Source organism: Bombina bombina, chromosome 7 (assembly GCF_027579735.1).
Source record: "Bombina bombina isolate aBomBom1 chromosome 7, aBomBom1.pri, whole genome shotgun sequence".
Taxonomy (NCBI): domain Eukaryota; kingdom Metazoa; phylum Chordata; class Amphibia; order Anura; family Bombinatoridae; genus Bombina; species Bombina bombina.
The window spans coordinates 407,654,837-407,682,189 of NC_069505.1; the positions used below are offsets into that span (position 1 = coordinate 407,654,837).

The following is a 27,353-nucleotide window of genomic DNA, read 5'->3' on the forward strand; positions in this document are numbered from 1 at the left end:
CACTGGCCCAGAAATATAAAGACAGGGCAGTTATGAACCATTTGTATAGAGAAGACTCACTTGTGTTGCAAATGGGGTGAAGTAGAGGAGTACGGTAAGTAAAGTAATAACCGTTGCAGCGTGGCCCCAAGCTTAGAGGTGCAACAACACATATACAGTATAACATGAAAACGTAAAATTCAGATTTGTTCTGAAGAGAGATTATCTAAATTGTTTCTTTCTATAACAAGATTAGGGCACATTGATCTCTATAATTGCTCTAACATTCCCTTGGACTTACAGAGAGACGGAAGACTGTGCTGTGTTACATACGGTGCACACAGTAGCTAATATCTAATTAGCAGATTCATTCCTTTACTTAAGACATAAGTGACATGAGCAACAGGATCAAATTAAACGCATTACAGCCAGTAATTATGTGCCAAAAACTCCCTCCCTGACTGCATCATCCTGTTAATCACTTAAAGGGACCGTGTACTGGAAAATTGGTTTCTCCTTAATGTGTTTCCAAATACTTATACCAGCTACAGAGTTTAACTCCTTCACTACTACTACTAATTTCAGACAAAAATGCTACAAAATCTTATTTTGGACATCAATCTTATTAAAAAGAAATTGAGCCTTTTTGTTTTATTTCGTTATTTATTTACCTATGATATATATTTTTGAAGTGAACAACCAAATGTGTTGATCCAAGCCCAATTTGGTATATTTAATTCCATTATTTTACTGCCAAATGTGATCATATAAAAATAGCAAAACTTCTTTCTCACACTTTGGGTTTCTCGCTGACATTATTAAAAAACAAACAAATAAAAAACCCACAACTACTGCATCCACAAGACAAATGGTTGTAATAGCTTCTCTGGGATCCCCTTCGTTCAGAAGCAGCAGACATTCATCGGTTTGCCATTGGTTTTTGGCAGTTGGAAGGCTGCTAATTGCAGCTGAGCATCACACTTTTAAAATGTATTTATTTTAAGTTATTTAAGTTATTTTAAGTTAAACAGCTCTTTTAAAAATTACCAATTACCCCCAACAGTAAACCCCCCCCCACCAAATCCCCCCCCCCCCCCCAAGATAAAAAAACCTAAAAAAAAAAAAAAAAAAAAAAAAAAAAACTACCCATTGCCCCTAAAGGGGCATTTGTATGGGCATTCATCTCTTTTCCAGCCCAAAAAAACGCTAATCTAAAAAAAAAAAAAAAAAAAAAAAAGCCTAAGACCCAAATAGGTACTCACGGTTCCTGAAGTCCAGCGGAGAGGATCTTTTTCCAGACGGCTCTATCTTCCATATTCATCTGGAACAAAGGCAGCACGGAGCAGAGGCGTCTTCCCCGATGCGTGGATCCTCATCAGCATGGAGGCTCCTCTTCATCCGATGTCCGTCGTACACTGAAGATTGAATGCAAGGTACCGAATTTAATTTGGGATACCTTGCATTCCTATTGGCTGAAATTTTGAAATCAGCCAATAGGATTAAAGCTACTGAAATCCTATTGGCTGTTCAAATCAGCCAATAAGATTTCAGTAGCTCTCATCCTATTGGCTGATTTCAAAATTTCAGCCAATAGGAATGCAAGGTACACCAATAAATATGGGGTACCTTGCATTCAATCTTCAGTGTGTGACGGACGATCGCATGAACAGGAGCCTCCACGCCGCTGAGGACCGCCGCCAAGGAGCCACGCATTAGGGAAGCCAGCTCCACGCCGGATGAAGATAGAAGATGGACTTCAGGAATGGTGAGTACCTATTTGGGGCTTAGTGTTACAGGTTTTTTTTTTTTGTTTGTTTGTTTTTTAAGATTAGGAATTTAATGAGCTGGAAAAAAGCAGATTGCCCTTTTAAAGAGCAATGCCCATACAAATGCCCCTTTAGGGGCAATGGGTATTTTGTTTTTTTAGTGTAATTTTTTTTATTTTGGGGGGTTTGGTGGGTGGGGGGGGGTTTAGTAATTTTTAAATGTGATTTTTTTTTCCTGTAATTTTAGAGGTTTTTTTTTTTTAATTTTAGGTTATTTGTGTAATTTAATGTTAGGTTTTATTTAAGTGTAACTTAGTATTGGGGTTAATTTAGGGGCGTTATGTTAGGGGGCTTAGTAATTAAAATGTTATTTGCGTTGTGGGGGGTTCGCGGTTTAGGAGTTATTAGGTTTATTGCGATGCGGGGGTGGCGGTTAAGGGGTTAACATTTTAATTATGATATTTGCAAAATAAAGTAATTGATACTTTGTGCGGGAGGTTACGTGTTTTTTTATTTATTTCTTGTGGGCAGTTGTGTGTTTTTTTTTTGTTTTTTTTAAGGCTTCGGGTTTGCCTACGCTGCATCTAGGTGGATTCTTTTTGGCTGCGCACGCAGCCAATATTCCACTGAGGATGCGTACGCAACTGGCGACACCGACGGACGCATTACAAATGTGATTATAGTATAGATATTTAATTTTTTATTAATATCTGTACTGTAAGGAACTACACTAACTGCTTACTGAAAACACAAGCCAATACAATGGGCTGACCTTGTAGGGAAGAGAATGCCTTATCATATCTATGCAATTATTCACACAAAGTTCTTATGCTCTTTATTACTATTTACTCAAATGCTAATACATTTTAGTACCTCCGTCACAGCCCCCACTAGGAGCATTATTTTATCTAAACTTTTTTATGTTTTTTTTTGTAACCAGAACTTAAGTACATAAAAGTTCAGTATAGGTGGGGATACAATAGGCAAAATCAGCACTTTGAAGTGAGATAATAAAAGGTGAAGGAGCTATTTCTAGTACACTGTCCCTTTAAATCTCAGCACACGCTTACTCAGATACAACACACGTACGCAGTTGAGTAGAGAAAAAAAACATAATTTATGTAAGAACTTACCTGATAAATTCATTTCTTTCAAATTAGCAAGAGTCCATGAGCTAGTGACGTATGGGATATACATTCCTACCAGGAGGGGCAAAGTTTCCCAAACCTCAAAATGCCTATAAATACACCCCTCACGACACCCACAAATCAGTTTAACGAATAGCCAAGAAGTAGGGTGATAAGAAAAAAGTGCGAAGCATAAATATAAGGAATTGGAATAATTCTGCTTTATACAAAAAAAATCATAACCACCACAAAAAAAGGGTGGGCCTCATGGACTCTTGCTAATATGAAAGAAATGAATTTATCAGGTAAGTTCTTACATAAATTATGTTTTCTTTCATGTAATTAGCAAGAGTTCATGAGCTAGTGACGTATGGGATAATGACTACCCAAGATGTGGATCTTCCACGCAAGAGTCACTAGAGAGGGAGGGAAAAAATAAAGACAGCAAATTCCGCTGAAAAAAAATCCACACCCAAAAATAAAGTTTAAATCTTATAAAGAAAAAAACTGAAAATATAAGCAGAAGATTCAAACTGAAACAGCTGCCTGAAGTACTTTTCTACCAAAGACAGCTTCAGAAGAAGAAAACACATCAAAATGGTAGAATTTAGTAAAAGTATGCAAAGAAGACCAAGTTGCTGCTTTGCAAATCTGATCAACCGAAGCTTCATTCCTAAACGCCCAGGAAGTAGAAACTGACCTAGTAGAATGAGCTGTAATCCTTTGAGGTGGAGTTCTACCCGACTCGACATAAGCATGATGAATTAAAGATTTCAACCAAGATGCCAAAGAAATGGCAGAGGCCTTCTGACCTTTCCTAGAACCGGAAAAGATAACAAATGGACTAGAAGTCTTTCGGAAATTCTTAGAAGCTTCAACATAATATTTCAAAGCTCTAACTACATCCAAAGAATGCAATGATTTCTCCTTAGAATTCTTAGGATTAGGACATAATGAAGGAACCACGATTTCTCTACTAATGTTGTTGGAATTCACAGCCTTAGGTAAAAATTTAAAAGAAGTTCGCAACACCGCCTTATCCTGGTGAAAAATCAGAAAAGGAGACTCACAAGAAAGAGCAGATAATTCAGAAACTCTTCTGGCAGAAGAGATGGCCAAAAGGAACAAAACTTTCCAAGAAAGTAATTTAATGTCCAATGAATGCATAGGTTCAAACGGAGGAGCTTGAAGAGCCCCCAGAACCAAATTCAAACTCCAAGGAGGAGAAATTGACTTAATGCCAGGTTTTATACGAACCAAAGCTTGTACAAAACGATGAATATCAGGAAGATTAGCAATCTTTCTGTGAAAAAGAACAGAAAGAGCAGAGATTTGTCCTTTCAAGGAACTTGCAGACAAACCTTTATCCAAACCATCCTGAAGAAACTAATATTCTCGGAATTCTAAAAGAATGCCAGGAAAAATGATGAGATAGACACCAAGAAATACAAGTCTTCCAGACTCTATAATATATCTCCCTAGATACAGATTTACGAGCCTGTAACATAGTATTAATCACAGAGTCAGAGAAACCTCTTTGACTAAGAATCAAGCGTTCAATCTCCATACCTTTAAATTTAAGGATTTGAGATCCTGATGGAAAAAAGGACCTTGCGACAGAAGGTCTGGCCTTAACGGAAGAGTCCACGGTTGGCAAGAGGCCACCCGGACAAGATCCGCATACCAAAACCTGTTAGGCCATGCTGGAGCTACCAGCAGAACAAACGAGCATTCCTTCAGAATCTTGGAGATTACTCTTGGAAGAAGAACTAGAGGCGGAAAGATATAGGCAGGATGATACTTCCAAGGAAGTGACAATGCATCCACTGCTTCCGCTTGAGGATCCCTGGATCTGTACAGATACCTGGGAAGTTTCTTGTTTAGATGAGAGGCCATCAGATCTATTTCTGGAAGTCCCCACCTTTGAACAATCTGAAGAAATACCTCTGGGTGAAGAGACCATTCGCCCGGATGTAACGTTTGGCGACTGAGATAATCCGCTTCCCAATTGTCTATACCTGGGATATGAACCACAGAAACTAGACAGTAGCTGGATTCCGCCCATACCAGAATTCAAGATACTTCTTTCTTTCATAGCCAGAGGACTGTGAGTCCCTCCTTGATTGATGTATGCCACAGTTGTGACATTGTCTGTCTGAAAACAAATGAATGATTCTCTTTAGAAGAGGCGAAAACTGAAGAGCTCTGAAAATTGCACGGAGTTCCAAAATATTGATCAGTAATCTCACCTCCTGAGATTCCCAAACCCCTTGTGCTGTCAGAGACCCCCACACAGCTCCCCAACCTGTAAGACTTGCATCTGTTGAAATTACAGTCCAGGTCGGAAGAACAAAAGAAGCCCCCTGAACTAAACGATGGTGATCTGTCCACCACGACAGAGAGTGTCGTACAATCGGTTTTAAAGATATTAATTGAGATATCTTTGTGTAATCCCTGCACCACTGGTTCAGCATACAGAGCTGAAGAGGTCGCATGTGAAAACGAGCAAAGGGGATCGCGTCCGATGCAGCAGTCATAAGACCTAGAATTTCCATGCATAAGGCTACCGAAGGGAATGATTGTGACTGAAGGTTTCAACAAGCTGATATCAATTTTAGACGTCTCTTGTCTGTCAAAGATAGAGTCATGGACACTGAATCTATCTGGAAACCTAAAAAGGTTACCTGTGTCTGAGGAATCAATGAACTTTTTGGTAAATTGATCCTCCAACCATGATGTTGAAGAAACAATACAAGTCTATTCGTATGAGATTCTGCTAAATGTGAAGACTGAGCAAGTACCAAGATATCGTCCAAATAAGGAAATACCGGTGCTCTGACAAAATGCAGAAAGACTTTTGGCAGAAGGACATTTGGCAGACGGACATTTGGCCGACAGACATTTGGCTGACAGACAGAAAGCTAAAGAATGTTCCGATTTCGGCCGAGGGCAGATGCGTTACCAGAGTGCTCTGTTCTAATCACAGCCTCGGGCGCCGCAACTGCCTCTGGGAACCTTACCATGGGTCCTAGGCCGCACGTTTTGTAATTCTCTGTCTGGGAAACTATCTATCTATCAAATCTATCTATTTATCTATCAAATCTATCGTATCTATCATATCTATCAAATGTATCTATTGCATCTATTGATCTATCTATCTAATCTATGTATCTATCTATCTATTAAATCTATCTATCTTGTGCAGGACTGTTATCTGACAGCCACTTGTGTTTCGGCCAAGTGTCCGTCGGCCAAGTGTCCGTCGGCCAAAAGTCCGGCCACGGGAAATACCACAATACCCTGTTCTCTGATTACAGACAGAAGGGCACCGAGAACCTTTGAAAAAATTCTTGGAGCTGTAGCTAGGCCAAACGGCAGAGCCACAAACTGGTAATGCTTGTCTAGGAAAGAGAATCTCAGAAACTGATAGTGATCTGGATGAATCGGAATATGCAGATATGCATCCTGTAAATCTATTGTAGACATATAATGCACTTGCTGAACAAAAGGCAGGATAGTCCTTATAGTTACCATTTTGAATGTTGGTATCCTTGCATAACGATTCAAAATTTTTAGATCCAGAACTGGTCTGAAGGAATTCTCCTTCTTTGGTACAATGAAGAGATTTGAATAAAACCCCAGTCCCTGTTCCAGAACTGGAACTGGCATAATTACTCCAGCCAACTCTAGATCTGAAACACATTTCAGAAATGCTTGAGCCTTCGCTGGGTTTACTGGGACACGGGAAAGAAAAAATCTATTTGTAGGAGGCCTTATCTTGAAGCCAATTCTGTACCCTTCTGAAACAATGTTCTGAATCCAAAGATTGTGAACGGAATTGATCCAAATTTCTTTGAAAAAACGTGATCTGCCCCCTACCATCTGAGCTGGAATGAGGGCCGCACCTTCATGTAGACTTAGGAGCTGGCTTTGATTTTCTAAAAGGCTTGGATTTATACCAGACTGGAGATGGTTTCCAAACTGATACCGCTCCTGAGGATGAAGGATCAGGCTTTTGTTCCTTGTTGTGACGAAAAGGAACGAAAACGATTAGACCTAAATTTACCTTTAGATTTTTTATCCTGTGGTAAAAAAGTTCCTTTCCCTCCAGTAACAGTTGAGATAATAGAATCCAACTGAGAACCAAACAATTTATTACCCTGGAAAGAAAGGGAAAGCAGAGTAGACTTAGAAGACATATCAGCATTCCAAGTTTTAAGCCATAAAGCTCTTCTAGCTAAAATAGCTAGAGACATATACCGGACATCAACTCTAATGATATCAAAGATGGCATCACAAATAAAATTATTAGCATGTTGAAGAAGAATAATAATGCTATGAGAATTATGATCTGTTACTTGTTGCGCTAAAGCTTCTAACCAAAAAGTTGAAGCTGCAGCAACATCCGCTAAAGATATAGCAGGTCTAAGAAGATTACCTGAACACAAGTAAGCTTTTCTTAGAAAGGATTCAATTTTCCTATCTAAAGGATCCTTAAAGGAAGTACCATCTGCCGTAGGAATACTAGTACGCTTAGCAAGAGTAGAGACAGCCCCATCAACCTTAGGGATTTTGTCCCAAAAACTCTAATCTGTCAGATGGCACAGGATATAATTGCTTAAAACGTTTAGAAGGAGTAAATGAATTACCCAAATTATCCCATTCCCTGGAAATTACTTCAGAAATAGCACCATGGACAGGAAAAACTTCTGGAATAACTACAGGAGATTTAAAAACCTTATCTAAACGTTTAGATTTAGTATCAAGAGGACCAGAATCCTCAATTTCTAATGCAATTAGGACTTCTTTAAGTAAAGAACGAATAAATTCCATTTTAAATAAATATGAAGATTTATCAGCATCAACCTCTGAGACAGAATCCTCTGAACCAGAAGAACCATTATCAGAATCGGAATGATGATGTTCATTTACAAATTCATCTGAAAAAAGAGAAGTTTTAAAAGACTTTTTACGTTTACTAGAAGGAGGAATAACAGACATAGCCTTCTTAATGGATTTAGAAACAAAATCTCTTATGTTATCAGGAACACTCTGAGTATTAGATGTTGATGGAACAGCAACAGGTAATGTAACAGTACTAAAGGAAATATTATCTGCATTAACAAGTTTGTCATGACAAACAGTACAAACAACAGCTGGAGGAACAGATACCATAAGTTAACAGCAGATACACTAAGCTTTGGTAGCTCCAGCACCAGGCAGCGATTTTCCAGAAGTATCTTCTGACTCAGTTTCAACGTGGGATATCTTGCAATATGTAATAGAAAAAACAACATATAAAGCAAAATTGATCAAATTCCTTAAATGACAGTTTCAGGAATGGGAAAAAAATGCCAGTGAACAAGCTTCTAGCAACCAGAAGCAATAAATAATGAGACTTAAATAATGTGGAGACAATAGTGACGCCCATATTTTTTTAGCGCCAAAAATGACGCCCACATTATTTGGCGCCTAAATGCTTTTGGCGCCAAAAATGACGCCACATCCGGAACGCCGACACTTTTGGCGCAAAAGAACGTCAAAAATGACGCAACTTCCGGCGACACGTATGACGCCGGAAACAGAAAAAAAAAATTTGCGCCAAAAAAGTCCGCGCCAAGAATGACGCAATAAAATGAAGCATTTTCAGCCCCCGCGAGCCCACAGGGAAAAAGTCAAATTTTAAGGTAAGAAAAAAATTGATTTATTCATATGCATTATCCCAAATATGAAACTGACTGTCTGAAATAAGGAATGTTGAACATCCTGAGTCAAGGCAAATAAATGTTTGAATACATATATTTAGAACTTTATAAAAAAGTGCCCAACCATAGCTTAGAGTGTCACAGAAAATAAGACTTACTTACCCCAGGACACTCATCTACATGTTGTAGAAAGCCAAACCAGTACTGAAACGAAAATCAGCATAGGTAATGGTATATATAAGAGTATATTGTCGATCTGAAAAGGGAGGTAAGAGATGAATCTCTACGACCGATAACCGAGAACCTATGAAATAGACCCCGTAGAAGGAGATCATTGAATTCAAATAGGCAATACTCTCCTCACATCCCTCTGACATTCACTGCACGCTGAGAGGAAAACCGGGCTCCAACCTGCTGCGGAGCGCATATCAAAGTAGAATCTAGCACAAACTTACTTCACCACCTCCATAGGAGGCAAAGTTTGTAAAACTGATTTGTGGGTGTGGTGAGGGGTGTATTTATAGGCATTTTGAGGTTTGGGAAACTTTGCCCCTCCTGGTAGGAATGTATATCCCATACGTCACTAGCTCATGGACTCTTGCTAATTACATGAAAGAAATAAAATATATGCTTACATGATAAATTAATTTCTTCTTTGACACTATGAGTCCACGGATCATCTTCATTACTTATGGGATATTCATTTCCTGGTCAGCAGGAAGGGCCAAAGAGCACCACAGCAGAGCTTTTAAATAGCTCCTCCCTTCCCTCCCACTCCAGTCATTCGACCGAAGTTAGGAAGAGAAAGGAAAAGCCAAGGTGCAGAGGTGACTGAAGTTTACAATAAAAAACATCCTGTCTTAAAAGAACAGGGCGGGCCTTGGACTCATCGTGTCTAAGAAGAAATACATTTATCAGGTAAGCATAAATTTTCTTTTCTTCTTAAAGACACAATGAGTCCACGGATCATCTTCATTACTTATGGGATCCAATACCCAAGCTAGAGTACACGGATGATACGGGAGGGACAAGACAGGATACCTAAAACGGAAGGCACCAATGCATGAAGAACCTTTCTCCCAAAAGCAGCCTCAGCCGAGGCAAAAAGTATCAAATTTGTAAAACTTTGTAAAAAAGTGTGAAGAGAAGACCAAGTTGCAGCTTTGCAAATCTGTTCCACAGAAGCTTCATTTTTGAATGCCCATGAGGAAGCAACAGCCCTAGTAGAATGAGCCGTAATCCTTTCAGGATGCAGCTGTCCAGCAGTATCGTAAGCCAAAACGTATAATACTCTTCAGTCAAAAAGGAGAAACAGCCGTAGCTTTCTGTCCCCTAAGTTTGCCTGAAAATACCACAAACAAAGAGGAAGACTGGCAAAAGTCTTTAGTCGCCTGTAAATAAAACTTTAAAGCATGAACTACATCCAAATTGTGCAAGAGCCTCTCCTTAGAAGGATTAGGACACAAGGAAGGTACAACAATTTCCGGATTAATATTCTGATCAGAAACAACCTTGGGAAGAAATCCAAATTTCGTACGTAAGACAACCTTATCCGCATGAAAAATAAGGTAAGGGGGCTCACATTGTAATGCTGAAAGCTCAGACACTCTACGAGCAGAAGAAATCACTACCAAAAATAAAACCTTCCAAGATAACAACTTGATATCTAAGGAATGCATAAGATCAAACGGAACCCCTTGAAGAACTAAATTAAGACTCCATGGAGGAGTAACTGGTCTAAACACACCTTACTTTATCTGCTTCCTATCACTAATGTAGGCAAAGAGAATGACTGGGGTGGGAGGGAAGGGAGGAGCAATTTAACAGCTCTGCTGTGGTGCTCTTTGCCTCTTCCTGCTGACCAGGAAGTGAATAACCCATAAGTAATGAAGATGATCCGTGGACTCATTGTGTCTTTTAGAAGAAATATACATTAACTATCTTACACGTGAATGTGAGATAGATTTTTATATACATACACACACACGATGTATACCTGTGTGTTATGAAATATTAATCACACCCTCAATAACGCAACAGAATTGTTGATTCGCCGCCTCACAGCATGTGCACATGCCGCTGAAAAACAGTAATAACTTACTAGAAGCATTTTTGCTAATGGAAGTCCTTTTAAACCAAAATTGCACATAAGAATGGAGTTCTGTTTTCTGCCATGAACAATACGAAGTACTAAACATTTACAACAACGAACTCACACTGCATTAGTTTATGTCTGACCACATACCCCATGGTGCACATAATTCTCCCCAAGAAATTGTTTCATTATGTGTCTGCCAAAATCCAGAATGTTTTGCAGATGTTGGTAGATTTCCTCCGCCGTCTGAAAAAAAAATACATACAGCTACAGGTTAGCGGCTCCTTATGCAAGAGAACGTTAGTGATTTAACCACCGCACTGCCAGCATCATGCAGGCAGTACAATGGTGACCACATTAACAATACCGGTTATAAAAATCAACAAGTCGCAGTGAAGAAGAAACGTCACATTAGTAAAACATAGAAGCAACCGCAGCTTATCTACAGACAGTCAGATGCTCAGGAATACAAGAAAATGCAAACGGGGCAATACATTATAAATGCAACTGTCGAGAGAACCTAAAAGAAGGGACAGTAAAGTCATTAAAGGGACACAGCAATTTTAAACAACTTTCTAATTTACTTCCATTAACAAAATTTGCACTGTTTATTATTTACACTTTTGATGATACAGGGGGAGTGGAAATAGACATAACTGATATTTGTCAGAAAGAATCCACTACTCATATGAAGTTCAGACTAATTGCTATCATGTATGTGCTTATGCAAATCTGCTGTATTTATTGGTCCTTTAAACGTTCATGCTTGAGAAAGAACAAGCAATTGTAAACAGCTTTTCAGTTGCTTCAGTTCTCTAAATTCTCTTTGGCATCTTAGCATACTTAAGTAGGCCCAAGAGCCGCAATGCACTACTGGGAGCTAGCTGCTGCCTCTTGCCATTGGCTCCCCTGGTGTGCTCAGCTAGCTCCCAGTAGTGCATTGCTGTTCCTTCATAAAGGATACCAAAAGAATGAAGCAATTTTGTTAACAGAAGTATTGGAAATTTGTTTACGTTATGCTCTGAATCATGAATCTCCTCAATTTAAAGAGCCCGGATTTCTAGCAATTAGATGATCGAACATTTGTAAAGGGATATTAAAACAGAAGTGTAGCATGTTATGTCCTCCTTTAAACGCAGAAAATTAACATTAGGTTTGTTTATATGTTTGCGAGGCTCGGCACTGTGCACCAATAAGAAAGCACTGGGTCCTCTGCTCATCGGTGCTCTTACAAAATGCAGACGGACAGAATGCCGAAGCATGTTCTGAGTTCGGCCGAGGGAAGATACGCTCCGGAGTGCTCTGTTCTAATCAGAGCCTCGGGCGCTGCAACCGCCTCTGGGAACCTAAACATGGGTCCCAGCCCGCAGGTCTTGTAATTCTCTGTGTGAAATTATCTATCTATTGAATCTATCTAATCTATCTATCTCGTGGCTAGACTTATCTGACAGCCACTTGTGTGTCGGACTATTATCCATCGGCCAAATGTCCATCAGTTAACAGTCCGGCCACACTGCTCATCAGCCAGTGAATAATCAGTAATTAATGGGACTCTGTCCCTCATATGAAAACAGTTTAAAACCAAAATACAGCTGTATCAGTTGTGCATTTTTCTACTAATTCTCATTGGCTAATGGCCACTTCCTGCTACTGCTCATTGGTTGATGGAAAATTCCTACTAATTGTAACTGCCTCTAGGTAGAGGAAGTAGGTTGTACCTACAAGTCAATGATCAGAAGTAGTGCACAAGGATACTGCTGTATTCGTTTCCATTTAAACAGCTTTCGAGTCACATTACTTTATGAAAACTAAATGCCACACGTTAAAAGCTGTTTTCTAGCTACATTAACATCATTTAACTTCACATTAATTCAGGGGAAAGGGTTTACGGTAAATGCTTCTTTTTCGTATGGATGATAGAACATGTCTGTCTATAACTGGGCCTTAAAGGGACATTTTACTCAGACCTGCACTTTAATGTATTAAAAAAGTACCGGGCCCACATTTAGTGAGTGCACCGCCTGGCTGATTGTACTGGACACCCAGACAAAAGCCAATATTAAAAGAGATGATTCAGATAGAAGTAAATTTTAAAATTGTGTGTTCTATTATCAAATTGTATTTGTTTTCTTGTTATCCTTTGTTGAAAAGCAAAGATGATGGCTCAGGAGTGTGCACGTGTCTGCAGCACTATATAGCAGCATTATATCCTGTCATGTAGGCCTTTAGAAGTAAGATAAAAGTAAAATGGAAACTTTTTTAAAATTGTATTCTTTATCTTAAAGGGCCACTCAATGCAGAAGAACTACACAATTAACAAGTGCATACTAAAAAGACAATGCTATAGCACTTACTCCGAATTTCAAATAAACAGATTTTTTTTCTGAATAAATTTATTTTCTCTCGTTTTGCTGGCCCCCTGTATCATTTGACAGACATTAGCCAATCACAGACTAGTATACATTTACCCTGTGAGCTTCTGCACATGCTCAGTAGGATCTTGTTCCCCAGAAAATGTGAATATAAAAAGACTGTGCAAAATGTGATAATGGAAGTAAATTGGAAAGTGTCTTAAAACTGCTGCTCTAACGGAATCATAAAAATGTATTTTGACTTGAGTGTCCCTTTAATAATAAAATAATTTTTGGGGGGTTTCATGTCCCATTAAGATAAAAATTAGCTAATGTTAAAGGTTTTAAAACGTTTGTTGCTCAAATGATCATTTAATTAATTAATTAATTAATGTATCTGACCTTTGGATAGCTTGAGTAACAATTATAAATAACCGCTAATGTTATAGTACTGCACAGTATTACACTGCTCACACCCCCGCTGGTAAACTTTTCTGTGGAGACAACTAAAGATTAAAGGGACAGTAAAGTCCAAATTAAACTTTCATGATTCAGATAGTGCATGTAAATTTAAACAACTTTTTCCTAATTTACTTTTATCATCAAATTTGCTTTTTCTCTTGTTATTCTTAGTTGAAAGCTAAACCTAGGTAGGCACATATGCTATTTCTAAGCCCTTTAAAAGGCTGACTCTTATCTGAATGCATTTGACAGTTTTTCACAGCTAGAGAGCGTTAGTCCATGTGTTTCATATAGATAACATTGTGCTCATGCATGTGAAGTTATTTAAGAGTCAGCACTAATTGCCTGAAATGCAAGTCCGTCAAAATATGAATATTGAAAATGAATCAGAGAAGGCGTCTCATAGCATAACAAGTATAATATAACAAGTGTTATATTAATGAGATTGTTTAATAGAGAGTGTGGAAATACTGAGGACCGGCACTTGAGACAACTGTGGAATTTGTTTCCTGCACCGTTAGAATCTGCGCCTGGACACAGTGATCTATGCATTTGGACATTTTGTGAGAACCAGCGGTGGCTGATCCTGTTGCGGGAGGAGAGTCTGTTGAGGGACTCAGGTTTCTAGGATTATATGGTGGATATTCCTGAAACCCCAGAAGAGCAGCCTGTGGAGCGTTATTTTGGACATTTATGGAGTCTGATCTTTTTTTGTCATTTCAAAGAGGACTGTTGCTATGAGTTTGTGATATTTATTATTATATTAGCACGTTTTGCTAGTATGCATTTGTTAAAGTTTTGTCATAGTGATATACAAATATATACCCATTGTGGCACACATGCTTAGAACGATCACCAAGGTGTTATTTTAGAGTTAGGTTTTTTTAAATCATGAAAAACCTAATTAAATTTTAAAAAATGAATTCATTTTTATCCAAATAGGTCCTAGCTTGTCTTACAAGTACAAGGTGGTATCCAGAGACTTCTGAATATAGTTTAGCAACTCCAGGTGGGTACAAGGCAAAACACAGACCACTGCTGATCATATCAAGTACAGGAAACTTAATACTTTTACCGATCTGCTGATAATCTAAACAAAAACAGCACATGTATTCGAGAAGCTACTTAGACCAACCACACATGAAGGTCTGGGCATCTACAGTGAAATAAACTACAGCTCAGTAACCTTTCTACAGCACAGTATTCACTTAACTTGTTGCAATGAATAAACCACGTTAACAACAAAAAAATGTGATTCTTCAGTCTTGTTCTAGCATACTGTACTCTAAACTAAATCTTCATCTTGCCATCTTTTAGGGTCAGAGAACAAAATGTCTGAATAAGCTCAGCAGCTTGTAAATAAAACAACTCATATCCATTGTGTATAATCTCAGCAAATCTATTTTCATGAAAAAAGAGCCTTACCTTATTCCGGCTGGGAAGAAACTTCAGGAAACGAAGAACCACACAACGCTAAAAAAAAAACATAACAAAAAAACAGCATTAGCAGAAAATATAAAAAGGGTGATATTTTATGATATTTATTTATAATGTGCCATCTATTTGCACAGTACTGTACAAAGGGGTAACAATAAGACAGGGAAGGAATCTTCAGTTTGGAGAGTTAGTCTTGTATGAGAGATAAAAGGTATAAAGGTTAGGCGGTCCGCATTTTTGTAGAGGTACAATCTGACAGATTAATAAAGAGTTCCGCAGGATACAGGAAGCTAAACAGAAGTCAGTGTAGGGACCGGCATAAAGAGTTCCGCAGGATACAGGAGGCTAAGCAGAAGTCAGTGTAGGGACTGGCATAAAGAGTTCTGCAGGATACAGGAGAAGTCAGTGTAGGGACAGGCATAAAGAGTTCCGCAGGATACAGGAACAGGAGAAGTCAGTGTAGGGACCGGCATAAAGAGTTCCGCAGGATACAGGAGGCTAAACAGAAGTCAGTGTAGGGACTGGCATAAAGAGTTCCGCAGGATACAGGAGAAGTCAGTGTAGGGACTGGCATAAAGAGTTCCGCAGGATACAGAAGAAGTCAGTGTAGGGACAGGCATAAAAAGTTCTGCAGGATACAGGAGAAGTCAGTGTAGGGACTGGCATAAAGAGTTCCGCAGGATACAGGAGGCTAAACAGAAGTCAGTGTAGGGAACGGCATAAAGAGTTCTGCAGGATACAGGAGGCTAAACAGAAGTCAGTGTAGGGATCGGCATAAAGAGTTCAGCAGGATACAGGAGAAGTCAGTGTAGGGACCGGCATAAAGAGTTCCGCAGGATACAAGAGGCTAAACAGAAGTAAGGTGTAGGGACTGGCATAAAGGCTGAGGAATAGGGGGTGAGATGGATAAGCCTGGTAGAAGAGATCGGGACAGACTGCAGTCTCTTTAAGGGACATGAAACATTTTTTCCTTCAGGCCTCAGAATACAATTTAAAAAAAAAAAAAAAAAAAAAAAAAAAACTTTCCAGTTTACTTCTGTTATCTGATGTGCTTCAATCTCTTGGCACCCTTTGTTGAAACAGCAGCAACAATGCATTAGTGGGAGCTAGCTGAATCTATTTGGTCAGCCAACATGTGGCATATTTGTGTAGCCACCAACCTGCAGCTCCTTGAGCGTACCTAGGTGTCCTTTTCAAAAAAGGATGTCAAGAGAACAAAATAAATTAAATAGAAGTTGTGTAAAATCCCATGCTATATCTAAATGAAAGAAAGAAAGTGTTTTCCCTTTAATAGGTACACTAATTAGGAGTGTACATATAGTAGTCGTCAAGACATGAGGGAACCAGGATGGGGGGGGGGGGGTAGACTGCATATGTGGGCTGAGGTGTTTTAGTTGAGTTGTTGAGACAGTATCAGAGATTTCAGTTCTTTGTAAAAAAAATTATATATATATATATATATTTTTTTTATTTTTTTTTTTAATAGTTTGATATTTAGATTTTTAAAAGACAATTAAATAAGGAAGCATTGCATTTTCCAAACACATAATAAAGAAAACTAATTGTTTTCTGACAATTTCTAAAAGTATATCTCAACTCCCTGTATCATTTGACTGCAATCAGCCAATCACAGACTCATATGTATACACTGAACATGCTCAATGTGACCTGGTGCCTCAGAAAGTGTGCAAATAAAGTGACTGTGCAATTTGATAAGAGGATAAACGAAAACTTTTTTTTGCTAAAACTGCACATTTAATCTGAATCCTGAGCGCATTTGGCTTTAGTGCGCCTTTAGGTGATATGAAGCCATACAGGAAGAAATGTCAGCTTTACCCAGCACAGTGTGTCATGAAGTTGAATGGCGAGACCAGGCGCACTGTGATTACACAGTAACCCTGTGACGCGTTTCTCTTTTTTAAAAACTGCAGCACCAAAAAAACAGAATTTATGCTTACCTGATAAATTACTTTCTCCAACGGTGTGTCCGGTCCACGGCATCATCCTTACTTGTGGGAATATCTCTTCCCCAACAGGAAATGGCAAAGAGTCCAGCAAAGCTGGCCATATAGTCCCTCCTAGGCTCCGCCCACCCCAGTAATTCGACCGACGGACAGGAGGAAAAATATAGGAGAAACCATATGGTACCGTGGTGACTGTAGTTAGAGAAAATAATTCATCAGACCTGATTAAAAAACCAGGGCGGGCCGTGGACCGGACACACCGTTGGAGAAAGTAATTTATCAGGTAAGCATAAATTCTGTTTTCTCCAACATTGGTGTGTCCGGTCCACGGCGTCATCCATTACTTGTGGGAACCAATACCAAAGCTTTAGGACACGGATGAAGGGAGGGAGCAAATCAGGTTACCTAAACGGAAGGCACCACGGCTTGCAAAACCTCTCTCCCAAAAATAGCCTCCGAAGAAGCAAAAGTATCAAATTTGTAAAATTTGGCAAAAGCGTGCAGTGAAGACCAAGTCGCTGCCTTACATATCTGGTCAACAGAAGCCTCGTTCTTGAAGGTCCATGTGGAAGCCACAGCCCTAGTGGAGTGAGCTGTGATTCTTTCAGGAGGCTGCTGTCCGGCAGTCTCATAAGCCAATCGGATGATGCTTTTAAGCCAAAAGGAAAGAGAGGTAGAAGTCGCTTTTTGACCTCTCCTTTTACCAGAATAGACAACAAACAAAGAAGAAGATGTTTGTCTGAAATCTTTTGTAGCCTCTAAATAGAATTTTAGAGCACGGACTACGTCCAAATTGTGTAACAAACGTTCCTTCTTTGAAACTGGATTCGGACATAAAGAAGGTACAACTATCTCCTGGTTAATATTCTTGTTAGAAACAACCTTTGGAAGAAAACCAGGCTTAGTACGCAAAACCACCTTATCTGCATGGAACACCAGATAGGGCGGAGAACACTGCAGAGCAGATAACTCTGAAACTCTTCTAGCAGAAGAAATAGCAACCAAAAACAAAACTTTCCAAGATAGTAACTTAATATCTATGGAATGTAAAGGTTCAAACGGAACCCCTTGAAGAACTGAAAGAACTAGATTTAGACTCCAGGGAGGAGTCAAAGGTCTGTAAACAGGCTTGATCCTAACCAGAGCCTGAACAAATGCTTGAACATCTGGCACAGCTGCCAGTCTTTTGTGTAGTAAGACAGATAAAGCAGAGATCTGTCCCTTTAGAGAACTTGCAGATAATCCTTTCTCCAAACCTTCTTGTAGAAAGGAGAGAATCTTAGGAATTTTTATCTTATTCCATGGGAATCCTTTGGATTCACACCAACAGATATATCTTTTCCATATTTTATGGTAAATCTTTCTAGTTACCGGTTTTCTGGCCTGAAGCAGAGTATCTATCACAGAATCTGAAAACCCACGCTTTGATAGAATCAAGCGTTCAATCTCCAAGCCGTCAGCTGGAGGGAGACCAGATTTGGATTTTCGAATGGACCCTGAACAAGAAGGTCCTGTCTCAAAGGTAGCTTCCATGGTGGAACCGATAACATATTCACCAGGTCTGCATACCAAGTCCTGCGTGGCCACGCAGGAGCTATCAAGATCACCGAGGCCCTCTCCTGTTTGATCCTGGCTACCAGCCTGGGAATGAGAGGAAACGGTGGAAACACATAAGCTAGGTTGAAGGTCCAAGGTGCTACTAGTGCATCTACTAGAGTCGCCTTGGGATCCCTGGATCTGGACCCGTAGCAAGGAACCTTGAAGTTCTGATGAGACGCCATCAGATCCATGTCCGGAATGCCCCATAATTGAGTTAGTTGGGCAAAGATCTCCGGGTGGAGTTCCCACTCCCCCGGATGGAATGTCTGACGACTCAGATAATCCGCTTCCCAGTTTTCCACACCTGGGATGTGAATCGCAGATAGGTGGCAGGAGTGATCCTCCGCCCATTGAATTATTTTGGTCACTTCTTTCATCGCCAGGGAACTCCTTGTTCCCCCCTGATTATTGATATACGCAACGGTCGTCATGTTGTCTGATTGGAATCTTATGAATCTGGCCTTTGCTAGCTGAGGCCAAGCCCTGAGAGCATTGAAGATCGCTCTTAGTTCCAGAATGTTTATCGGGAGAAGAGACTCTTCCCGAGACCATAGTCCCTGAGCTTTCAGGGATTCCCAGACCGCGCCCCAGCCCACTAGACTGGCGTCGGTCGTGACAATGACCCACTCTGGTCTGCGGAAGCTCATTCCCTGGGATAGATGTTCCAGGGTCAGCCACCAACGGAGTGAATCTCTGGTCTTCTGATCTACCTGAATCATTGGAGACAAGTCTGTATAGTCCCCATTCCACTGTTTGAGCATGCACAGTTGTAATGGTCTTAGATGAATTCGTGCAAAAGGAACTATGTCCATTGCTGCAACCATCAACCCTACTACTTCCATGCACCGCGCTATGGAAGGACGTGGAACAGAATGAAGAACTTGACAAGTGCTTAGAAGTTTTGACTTTCTGACCTCTGTCAGAAAAATCCTCATGTCTAAGGAATCTATTATTGTTCCCAAGAAGGGAACTCTTGTTGACGGAGACAGAGAACTTTTCTCTATGTTCACCTTCCATCCGTGTGATCTGAGAAAGGCCAGAACGATGTCTGTATGAGCCTTTGCTTTTGACAGGGACGACGCTTGTATTAGAATGTCGTCCAAGTAAGGTACTACTGCAATGCCCCTCGGTCTTAGAACCGCTAGAAGGGACCCTAGTACCTTTGTGAAAATCCTTGGAGCAGTGGCTAACCCGAATGGGAGGGCCACAAACTGGTAATGTTTGTCCAGAAAGGCGAACCTTAGGAACTGATGATGTTCTTTGTGGATAGGAATATGTAGGTACGCATCCTTTAGATCCACGGTAGTCATAAATTGACCTTCCTGGATAGTGGGTAGAATCGTTCGAATGGTTTCCATCTTGAACGATGGTACCCTGAGAAATTTGTTTAGGATCTTCAAATCCAAAATTGGTCTGAAAGTTCCCTCTTTTTTGGGAACTACGAACAGATTTGAATAAAATCCCATTCCTTGTTCCTTTATTGGAACTGGGTGCATCACTCCCATCTTTAACAGGTCTTCTACACAATGTAAGAACGCCTGTCTCTTTATTTGGTTTAAGGATAAGTGAGACATGTGGAACCTTCCCCTTGGGGGTAGTTCCCTGAATTCCAGAAGATAACCCTGAGAAACTATTTCTAGTGCCCAGGGATCCCGAACATCTCTTGCCCAAGCCTGAGCAAAGAGAGAGAGTCTGCCCCCTACTAGATACGGTCCCGGATCGGGGGCTACTCCTTCATGCTGTTTTGTTAGCAGCAGCAGGCTTCTTGGCCTGCTTACCCTTGTTCCAGCCTTTTTATCGGTTTCCAGGCTGGTTTGGGTTGTGAGGCATTACCCTCTTGCTTAGAGGATGCAGAATTAGAGGCCGGTCCGTTCCGGAAATTGCAAAAGGAACGAAAATTAGACTTATTCTTGGCCTTGAAAGGCCTATCTTGTGGAAGGGCGTGGCCCTTTCCCCCAGTGATGTCTGAGATAATCTCTTTCAATTCTGGTCCAAATAGAGTTTTACCTTTGAAAGGGATGTTAAGCAATTTTGTCTTGGATGACACATCCGCTGACCAAGACTTTAGCCAAAGCGATCTGCGCGCCACGATTGCAAACCCTGAATTTTTCGCCGCTAATCTAGCTAATTGCAAAGCGGCATCTAAAATAAAAGAGTTAGCCAACTTAAGTGCGTGAACTCTGTCCATAACCTCCTCATATGGAGTCTCTCTACTGAGCGACTTTTCTAGTTCCTCGAACCAGAACCACGCTGCTGTAGTGACAGGAACAATGCACGAAATGGGTTGAAGAAGGTAACCTTGCTGTACAAAAATCTTTTTAAGCAAACCCTCCAATTTTTTATCCATAGGATCTTTGAAAGCACAACTATCCTCGATAGGAATAGTAGTGCGCTTGTTTAGAGTAGAAACTGCCCCCTCGACCTTAGGGACTGTCTGCCATAAGTCCTTTCTGGGGTCGACCATAGGAAATAATTTCTTAAATATAGGGGGGGGAACAAAAAGGTATGCCGGGCTTTTCCCACTCTTTATTCACTATGTCCGCCACCCGCTTGGGTATAGGAAAAGCGTCGGGGTGCACCGGAACCTCTAGGAACTTGTCCATCTTACATCATTTCTCTGGAATGACCAAGTTGTCACAATCATCCAGAGTAGATAACACCTCTTTAAGCAGTGCGCAGAGATGTTCTAATTTAAATTTAAATGTCACAACATCAGGTTCAGCTTGTTGAGAATTTTTTTCTGAATCTGAAATTTCCCCATCTGACAAAACCTCCCTCATGGCCACTTCAGATTGGTGTGAGGGTATGACAGAACAATTATCATCAGTGCCCTCCTGCTCTTCAGTGTTTAAAACAGAGCAATCGCGCTTTCTCTGATATGTAGGCATTTTGGATAAAATATTTGCTATGGAGTTATCCATTACAGCCGTCAATTGTTGCATGGTAATAAGCATTGGCGCGCTAGATGTACTAGGGGCCTCCTGCGTGGGCAAAACTGGTGTAGACACAGTAGGAGATGATGTAGTATCATGTTTACTCCCCTCATCTGAGGAATCATCTTGGGCAATTTCATTATCTGTGGCAGAACTGTCCTTACTTTGTTTGGACGCTATGGCACAATTATCACACAAATTTAAATGGGGAGACACATTGGCTTTCATACATATAGAACATAGCTTATCCGAAGGCACAGACATGTTAAACTTGTCAATAAAGCACAAAAAACGTTTTAAAACAAAACCTTTACTGTCTCTTTAAATTTTAAACTGAAAACACTTTATTACTGAAAATGTGAAAAAGTATGAAGGAATTGTTCAAAAATTACCAGTGTCTTAAAGCTAGTGTCTTAAAGCATTAAGAGTATTGCACACCAATTTTCAGAGCTTTAACCCCTAAAATAACGGAACCGGAGCCGTTTACAAATTTAACCCCTATACAGTCCCAGCTATAGCCTTTGCTGAGACCTAACCAAGCCCAGAGGGGAATACGATACCAAGTGACGCCTTCTAGAAACTTTTCCAGCTACTTTCAGATCCTCACACATGCATCTGCATGTCTTGCTCTCAAAAACAACTGGCGCGAAAATGAGGCTCAGCCTACAACTGGGAAGGCCCTCCCTGACTGGAAAAGGTGTCTAACATAGTGCCTGCCGTTAAAAAACGTTCCCCAAGTTTATAAATGTGAATTATCAGCATAAACATGTATAAAATGCCCAAATAAAGCAATCGATTTAGCCCATAAAAGTGTCTACCAGTTTTATAGCCCATATTAAGCCCTTTATTCTGTTTGCTTGACTAAGAAAATGGCTTACCGGTCCCCATGAGGGGAAATGACAGCCTTCCAGCATTACATGGTCTTGTTAGAAATATGGCTAGTCATACCTTAAGCAGAAAAGTCTGCTAACTGTTTCCCCCAACTGAAGTTACTTCATCTCAACAGTCCTATGTGGAAACAGCAATCGATTTTAGTTACTGTCTGCTAAAATCATCTTCCTCTCACAAACAGAAATCTTCATCCTTTTCTGTTTCAGAGTAAATAGTACATACCAGCACTATTTTAAAATAACAAACACTTGATAGAAGAATAAAAACTACATTTAAACACCAAAAAATGGAGATGTTGTCTGTGCAACGGCAAAGAGAATGACTGGGGTGGGCGGAGCCTAGGAGGGACTATATGGCCAGCTTTGCTGGGACTCTTTGCCATTTCCTGTTGGGGAAGAGATATTCTCACAAGTAAGGATGACGCCGTGGACTGGACACACCAATATTGGAGAAAGCACGGCTGTGAGTGAACGGTAAGTAAACTTTTGGGTGCGTAATTCTATACTTTCACATAGTTTTTTTAAAAAGGTACGGCTAATCCTTATGTTACATTATTTACTGTCCCTTTAAAACCATATGCTCTAAGTCCTAAAAGACATAGCGGCTCAGCACTGCTTGTAAAACCTGAATTGAAATGGTCTCTAAAACGTACAAGGCCTCTTCCAGTTACATGGACTGTAGCCAAGAACTCAGTCAGTGCCTCATACAGATCTACAAAGGTATTTAGTTCTATAATAAATCCTTTGAACTATTTAACATGATACCACAGTTACTGGCATTGATCCCTGCTAGATTGCAGTTCTGCCGTCCTCACAACAACCAGAAGAAAAGGAGAAGAGTTTTTTTTTTTGTAGACGACGTGTCAAAGATACAGCAACAGAACTAACCACAGCAGTCACCTTGGGACCATCTGTTTATACAATTAGTATTTATCATTCTATAACAGGACGTACACCTGGTGTCAAACCAAAACTTTATCAAATCTATTACAAAGACTAGAGTGATATATTGTGGCTATATTCAATGCACTAATTCTGTCTCATGCTAAAACACAGTACAATTGTGTATTTGTAGATTTTACATGATTTGAATATAAAAAGGGACAATCATTTTACTAGCAAGCCAAGTGCTTCAAACTTTATTAGCATACTCAAGACAGGGAAATGACCAATAGGAGGCTGAGCCAAAAACCATAATCCAGATGTGGTAGAGTCTGTTCACTATAAAGATAACTAGTGATGTGTAATCACATACATGGCAGCAGTACACTCATTCTACACCAGGGGTAAAAAAAAAAAAAATCCTCCCCAACAGGCCAGATTTTCAGGATTATCTTGGATGAGAGAGCAGGTTAATGGGACAGTCAAGTCCAAAAAAAAAAAAAAACATGATTCAGATAGGGCATATAATATTAAACAACTTTCCAATTTACTTTTATCACCAATTTTGCTTTGTTCTCTTGGTATTCTTAGTTGAAAGCTAAACCTAGGAGGCTCATATGCAAAATTTCTTAGACCTTGAAGGCCGCCTCTACTCAATGCATTTTGACAGTTTTTCACCACTATCGGGCGTTATCTATATGACACACATGAACTTGCATTGAGCTCAAGCACATGAAGTTACCTAGGAGTCAGCACTGATTGACAAAAGAACTGAAATAAGGAGTCAGTTTGCAGAGGCATAGATACAAGGTTACCACAGAAGTAAAAAACTGTATTAATATAACTGTTAGTTATGCAAAACAGGAGAATAAGTAAAAAAGATTATATATCTTTTTAAACAACAAAACTTCTGGTGTTGACTGTCCCTTTAATAACAAATTATGTTTACTAAATCAAAATTCAACAAGAACTATAAAAATAACTCTATAGGGGGCGCTTAACGATAGGATGCATAAAACATACAAGGTGAAACAAAGTATATACAGATAATCATACACATCAATAACCCTAGTCACAGGATATACTGAACTCTCATATATTGTCAGATGATTATTTCACCTAAGCTCCAGTTCAGAAAACCTGAAGAAACAAATTATGCTTACCTGATAATTTCCTTTTCTTCCGTTGGAAAGAGTCCACAGCTGCATTCATTACTTTTGGGAAATAAGAACCGGGCCACCAAGATGAGGCAAAGACACACCAGCCAAAGGCTTAAAGTGAAGGTAAACTTTGGTGAATGAAAGCAGTTTAAAAAAAAAAAAAAACTATTAAAAACAGGGGCACTTTCATTCATCAAAGTTAACAAAGCAGCCGTTTTGTTTTAAAAAAAAAAAAAAAAAAACATAATTTATGCTTACCTGATAAATTCCTTTCTTCTGTTGTGTGATCAGTCCACGGGTCATCATTACTTCTGGGATATTATCTGCTCCCCTACAGGAAGTGCAAGAGGATTCACCCAGCAGAGTTGCTATATAGCTCCTCCCCTCTACGTCACCTCCAGTCATTCGACCAAAGACCAACGAGAAAGGAGAAGCCAAGGGTGTAGTGGTGACTGGATTATAATTTAAAAAATATTTACCTGCCTTAAAAAACAGGGCGGGCCGTGGACTGATCACACAACAGAAGAAAGGAATTTATCAGGTAAGCATAAATTATGTTTTCTTCTGTTATGTGTGATCAGTCCACGGGTCATCATTACTTCTGGGATACCAATACCAAAGCAAAAGTACACGGATGACGGGAGGGATAGGCAGGCTCATTATACAGAAGGAACCACTGCCTGAAGAACCTTTCTCCCAAAAATAGCCTCCGAAGAAGCAAAAGTGTCAAATTTGTAAAATTTGGAAAAAGTATGAAGCGAAGACCAAGTTGCAGCCTTGCAAATCTGTTCAACAGAGGCCTCATTCTTAAAGGCCCAAGTGGAAGTCACAGCTCTAGTAGAATGAGCTGTAATTCTTTCAGGAGGCTGCTGTCCAGCAGTCTCATAGGCTAAACGAATTATGCTACGAAGCCAGAAGGAGAGAGAGGAAGCCGAAGCCTTATGACCTCTCCTCTGACCAGAGTACACGACAAACAGGGAAGACGCTTGTCGAAAATCCTTAGTTGCCTGTAAGTAGAACTTGAGGGCACGAACTACATCCAGATTGTGTAGAAGACGTTCCTTCTTTGAAGAAGGATTTGGACACAAGGATGGAACAACAATCTCTTGATTGATATTCCTGTTAGTGACTACCTTAGGTAAGAACCCAGGTTTAGTACGCAGAACTACCTTGTCTGAGTGAAAAATCAGATAAGGAGAATCACAATGTAAGGCTGATAACTCAGAGACTCTTCGAGCCGAGGAAATAGCCATTAAAAATAGAACTTTCCAAGATAACAATTTTATATCAATGGAATGAAGGGGTTCAAACGGAACACCCTGTAAAACGTTAAGAACTAAGTTTAAACTCCATGGCGGAGCAACAGTTTTAAACACAGGCTTGATCCTAGCTAAAGCCTGACAAAAGGCCTGGACGTCTGGATTTTCTGACAGACGTCTGTGAAACAAGATGGACAGAGCTGAGATCTGTCCCTTTAATGAGCTAGCCGATAAACCCTTTTCTAAACCTTCTTGTAGAAAAGACAATATCCTAGGAATCCTAACCTTACTCCAGGAGTAATCTTTGGATTCACACCAGTATAGGTATTTACGCCATATCTTATGGTAAATCCTTCTGGTAACAGGCTTCCTAGCCTGTATCAGGGTATCAATAACCGACTCAGAAAAACCACGTTTTGATAAAATCAAGCGTTCAATTTCCAAGCAGTCAGCTTCAGAGAAGTTAGATTTTGATGTTTGAATGGACCCTGAATCAGAAGGTCCTGTCTTAGAGGTAGAGACCAAGGCGGACAGGATGACATGTCCACTAGATCTGCATACCAAATCCTGCGTGGCCATGCAGGCGCTATTAGAATCACTGATGCTCTCTCCTGTTTGATTTTGGCAATCAATCGAGGAAGCAGCGGGAAGGGTGGAAACACATAAGCCATCCTGAAGTTCCAAGGTGCTGTCAAAGCATCTATCAGAACCGCTCCCGGATCCCTGGATCTGGATCCGTAGCGAGGAAGTTTGGCGTTCTGGCGAGACGCCATGAGATCTATCTCTGGTTTGCCCCAACGTCGAAGTATTTGGGCAAAGACCTCCGGATGAAGTTCCCACTCCCCCGGATGAAAAGTCTGGCGACTCAAGAAATCCGCCTCCCAGTTCTCCACTCCCGGGATGTGGATTGCTGACAGGTGGCAAGAGTGAGACTCTGCCCAGCAAATTATCTTTGATACTTCCATCATTGCTAGGGAGCTTCTTGTCCCTCCCTGATGGTTGATGTAAGCTACAGTCGTGATGTTGTCCGACTGAAACCTGATGAACCCCCGAGTTTTTAACTGGGGCCAAGCTAGAAGGGCATTGAGAACTGCTCTCAATTCCAGAATGTTTATTGGCAGGAGACTTTCCTCCTGACTCCATTGTCCCTGAGCCTTCAGAGAATTCCAGACAGCGCCCCAACCTAGTAGGCTGGCGTCTGTTGTTACAATTGTCCAGTCCGGCCTGCTGAATGGCATCCCCCTGGACAGATGTGGTCGAGAAAGCCACCATAGAAGAGAGTTTCTGGTCTCTTGATCCAGATTCAGAGTGGGGGACAAATCTGAGTAATCCCCATTCCACTGACTCAGCATGCACAATTGCAGCGGTCTGAGATGTAGGCGTGCAAAGGGTACTATGTCCATTGCCGCTACCATTAAGCCGATCACCTCCATGCATTGAGCTACTGACGGGAGTTGAATGGAATGAAGGACACGGCATGCATTTAGAAGCTTTGTTAATCTGTCTTCTGTCAGATAAATCTTCATTTCTACAGAATCTATAAGAGTCCCCAGGAATGGAACTCTTGTGAGAGGAAAGAGAGAACTCTTCTTTTCGTTCACTTTCCATCCATGCGACCTTAGAAATGCCAGAACTAACTCTGTATGAGACTTGGCAGTTTGAAAGCTTGAAGCTTGTATCAGAATGTCGTCTAGGTACGGAGCTACCGAAATTCCTCGCGGTCTTAGTACCGCCAGAAGGGCAC

General features: G+C 40.4%; 1 protein-coding gene across 1 annotated transcript in view; it reads right to left on the reverse strand.

The window, feature by feature from the left end:
- Positions 1-27,353, reverse strand: part of IPPK (inositol-pentakisphosphate 2-kinase) — a 176,474-nt gene that overhangs the window by 103,735 nt on the left and 45,386 nt on the right. Inside the window, exons 2-3 of the mRNA XM_053721185.1 lie at positions 14,911-14,958; positions 10,823-10,918 (exon numbers count right to left, since the gene is read on the reverse strand). Of these exons, the coding sequence (XP_053577160.1) occupies positions 10,823-10,918; positions 14,911-14,958 (144 nt within the window). The remainder of the gene's footprint in view (positions 1-10,822; positions 10,919-14,910; positions 14,959-27,353) is intronic.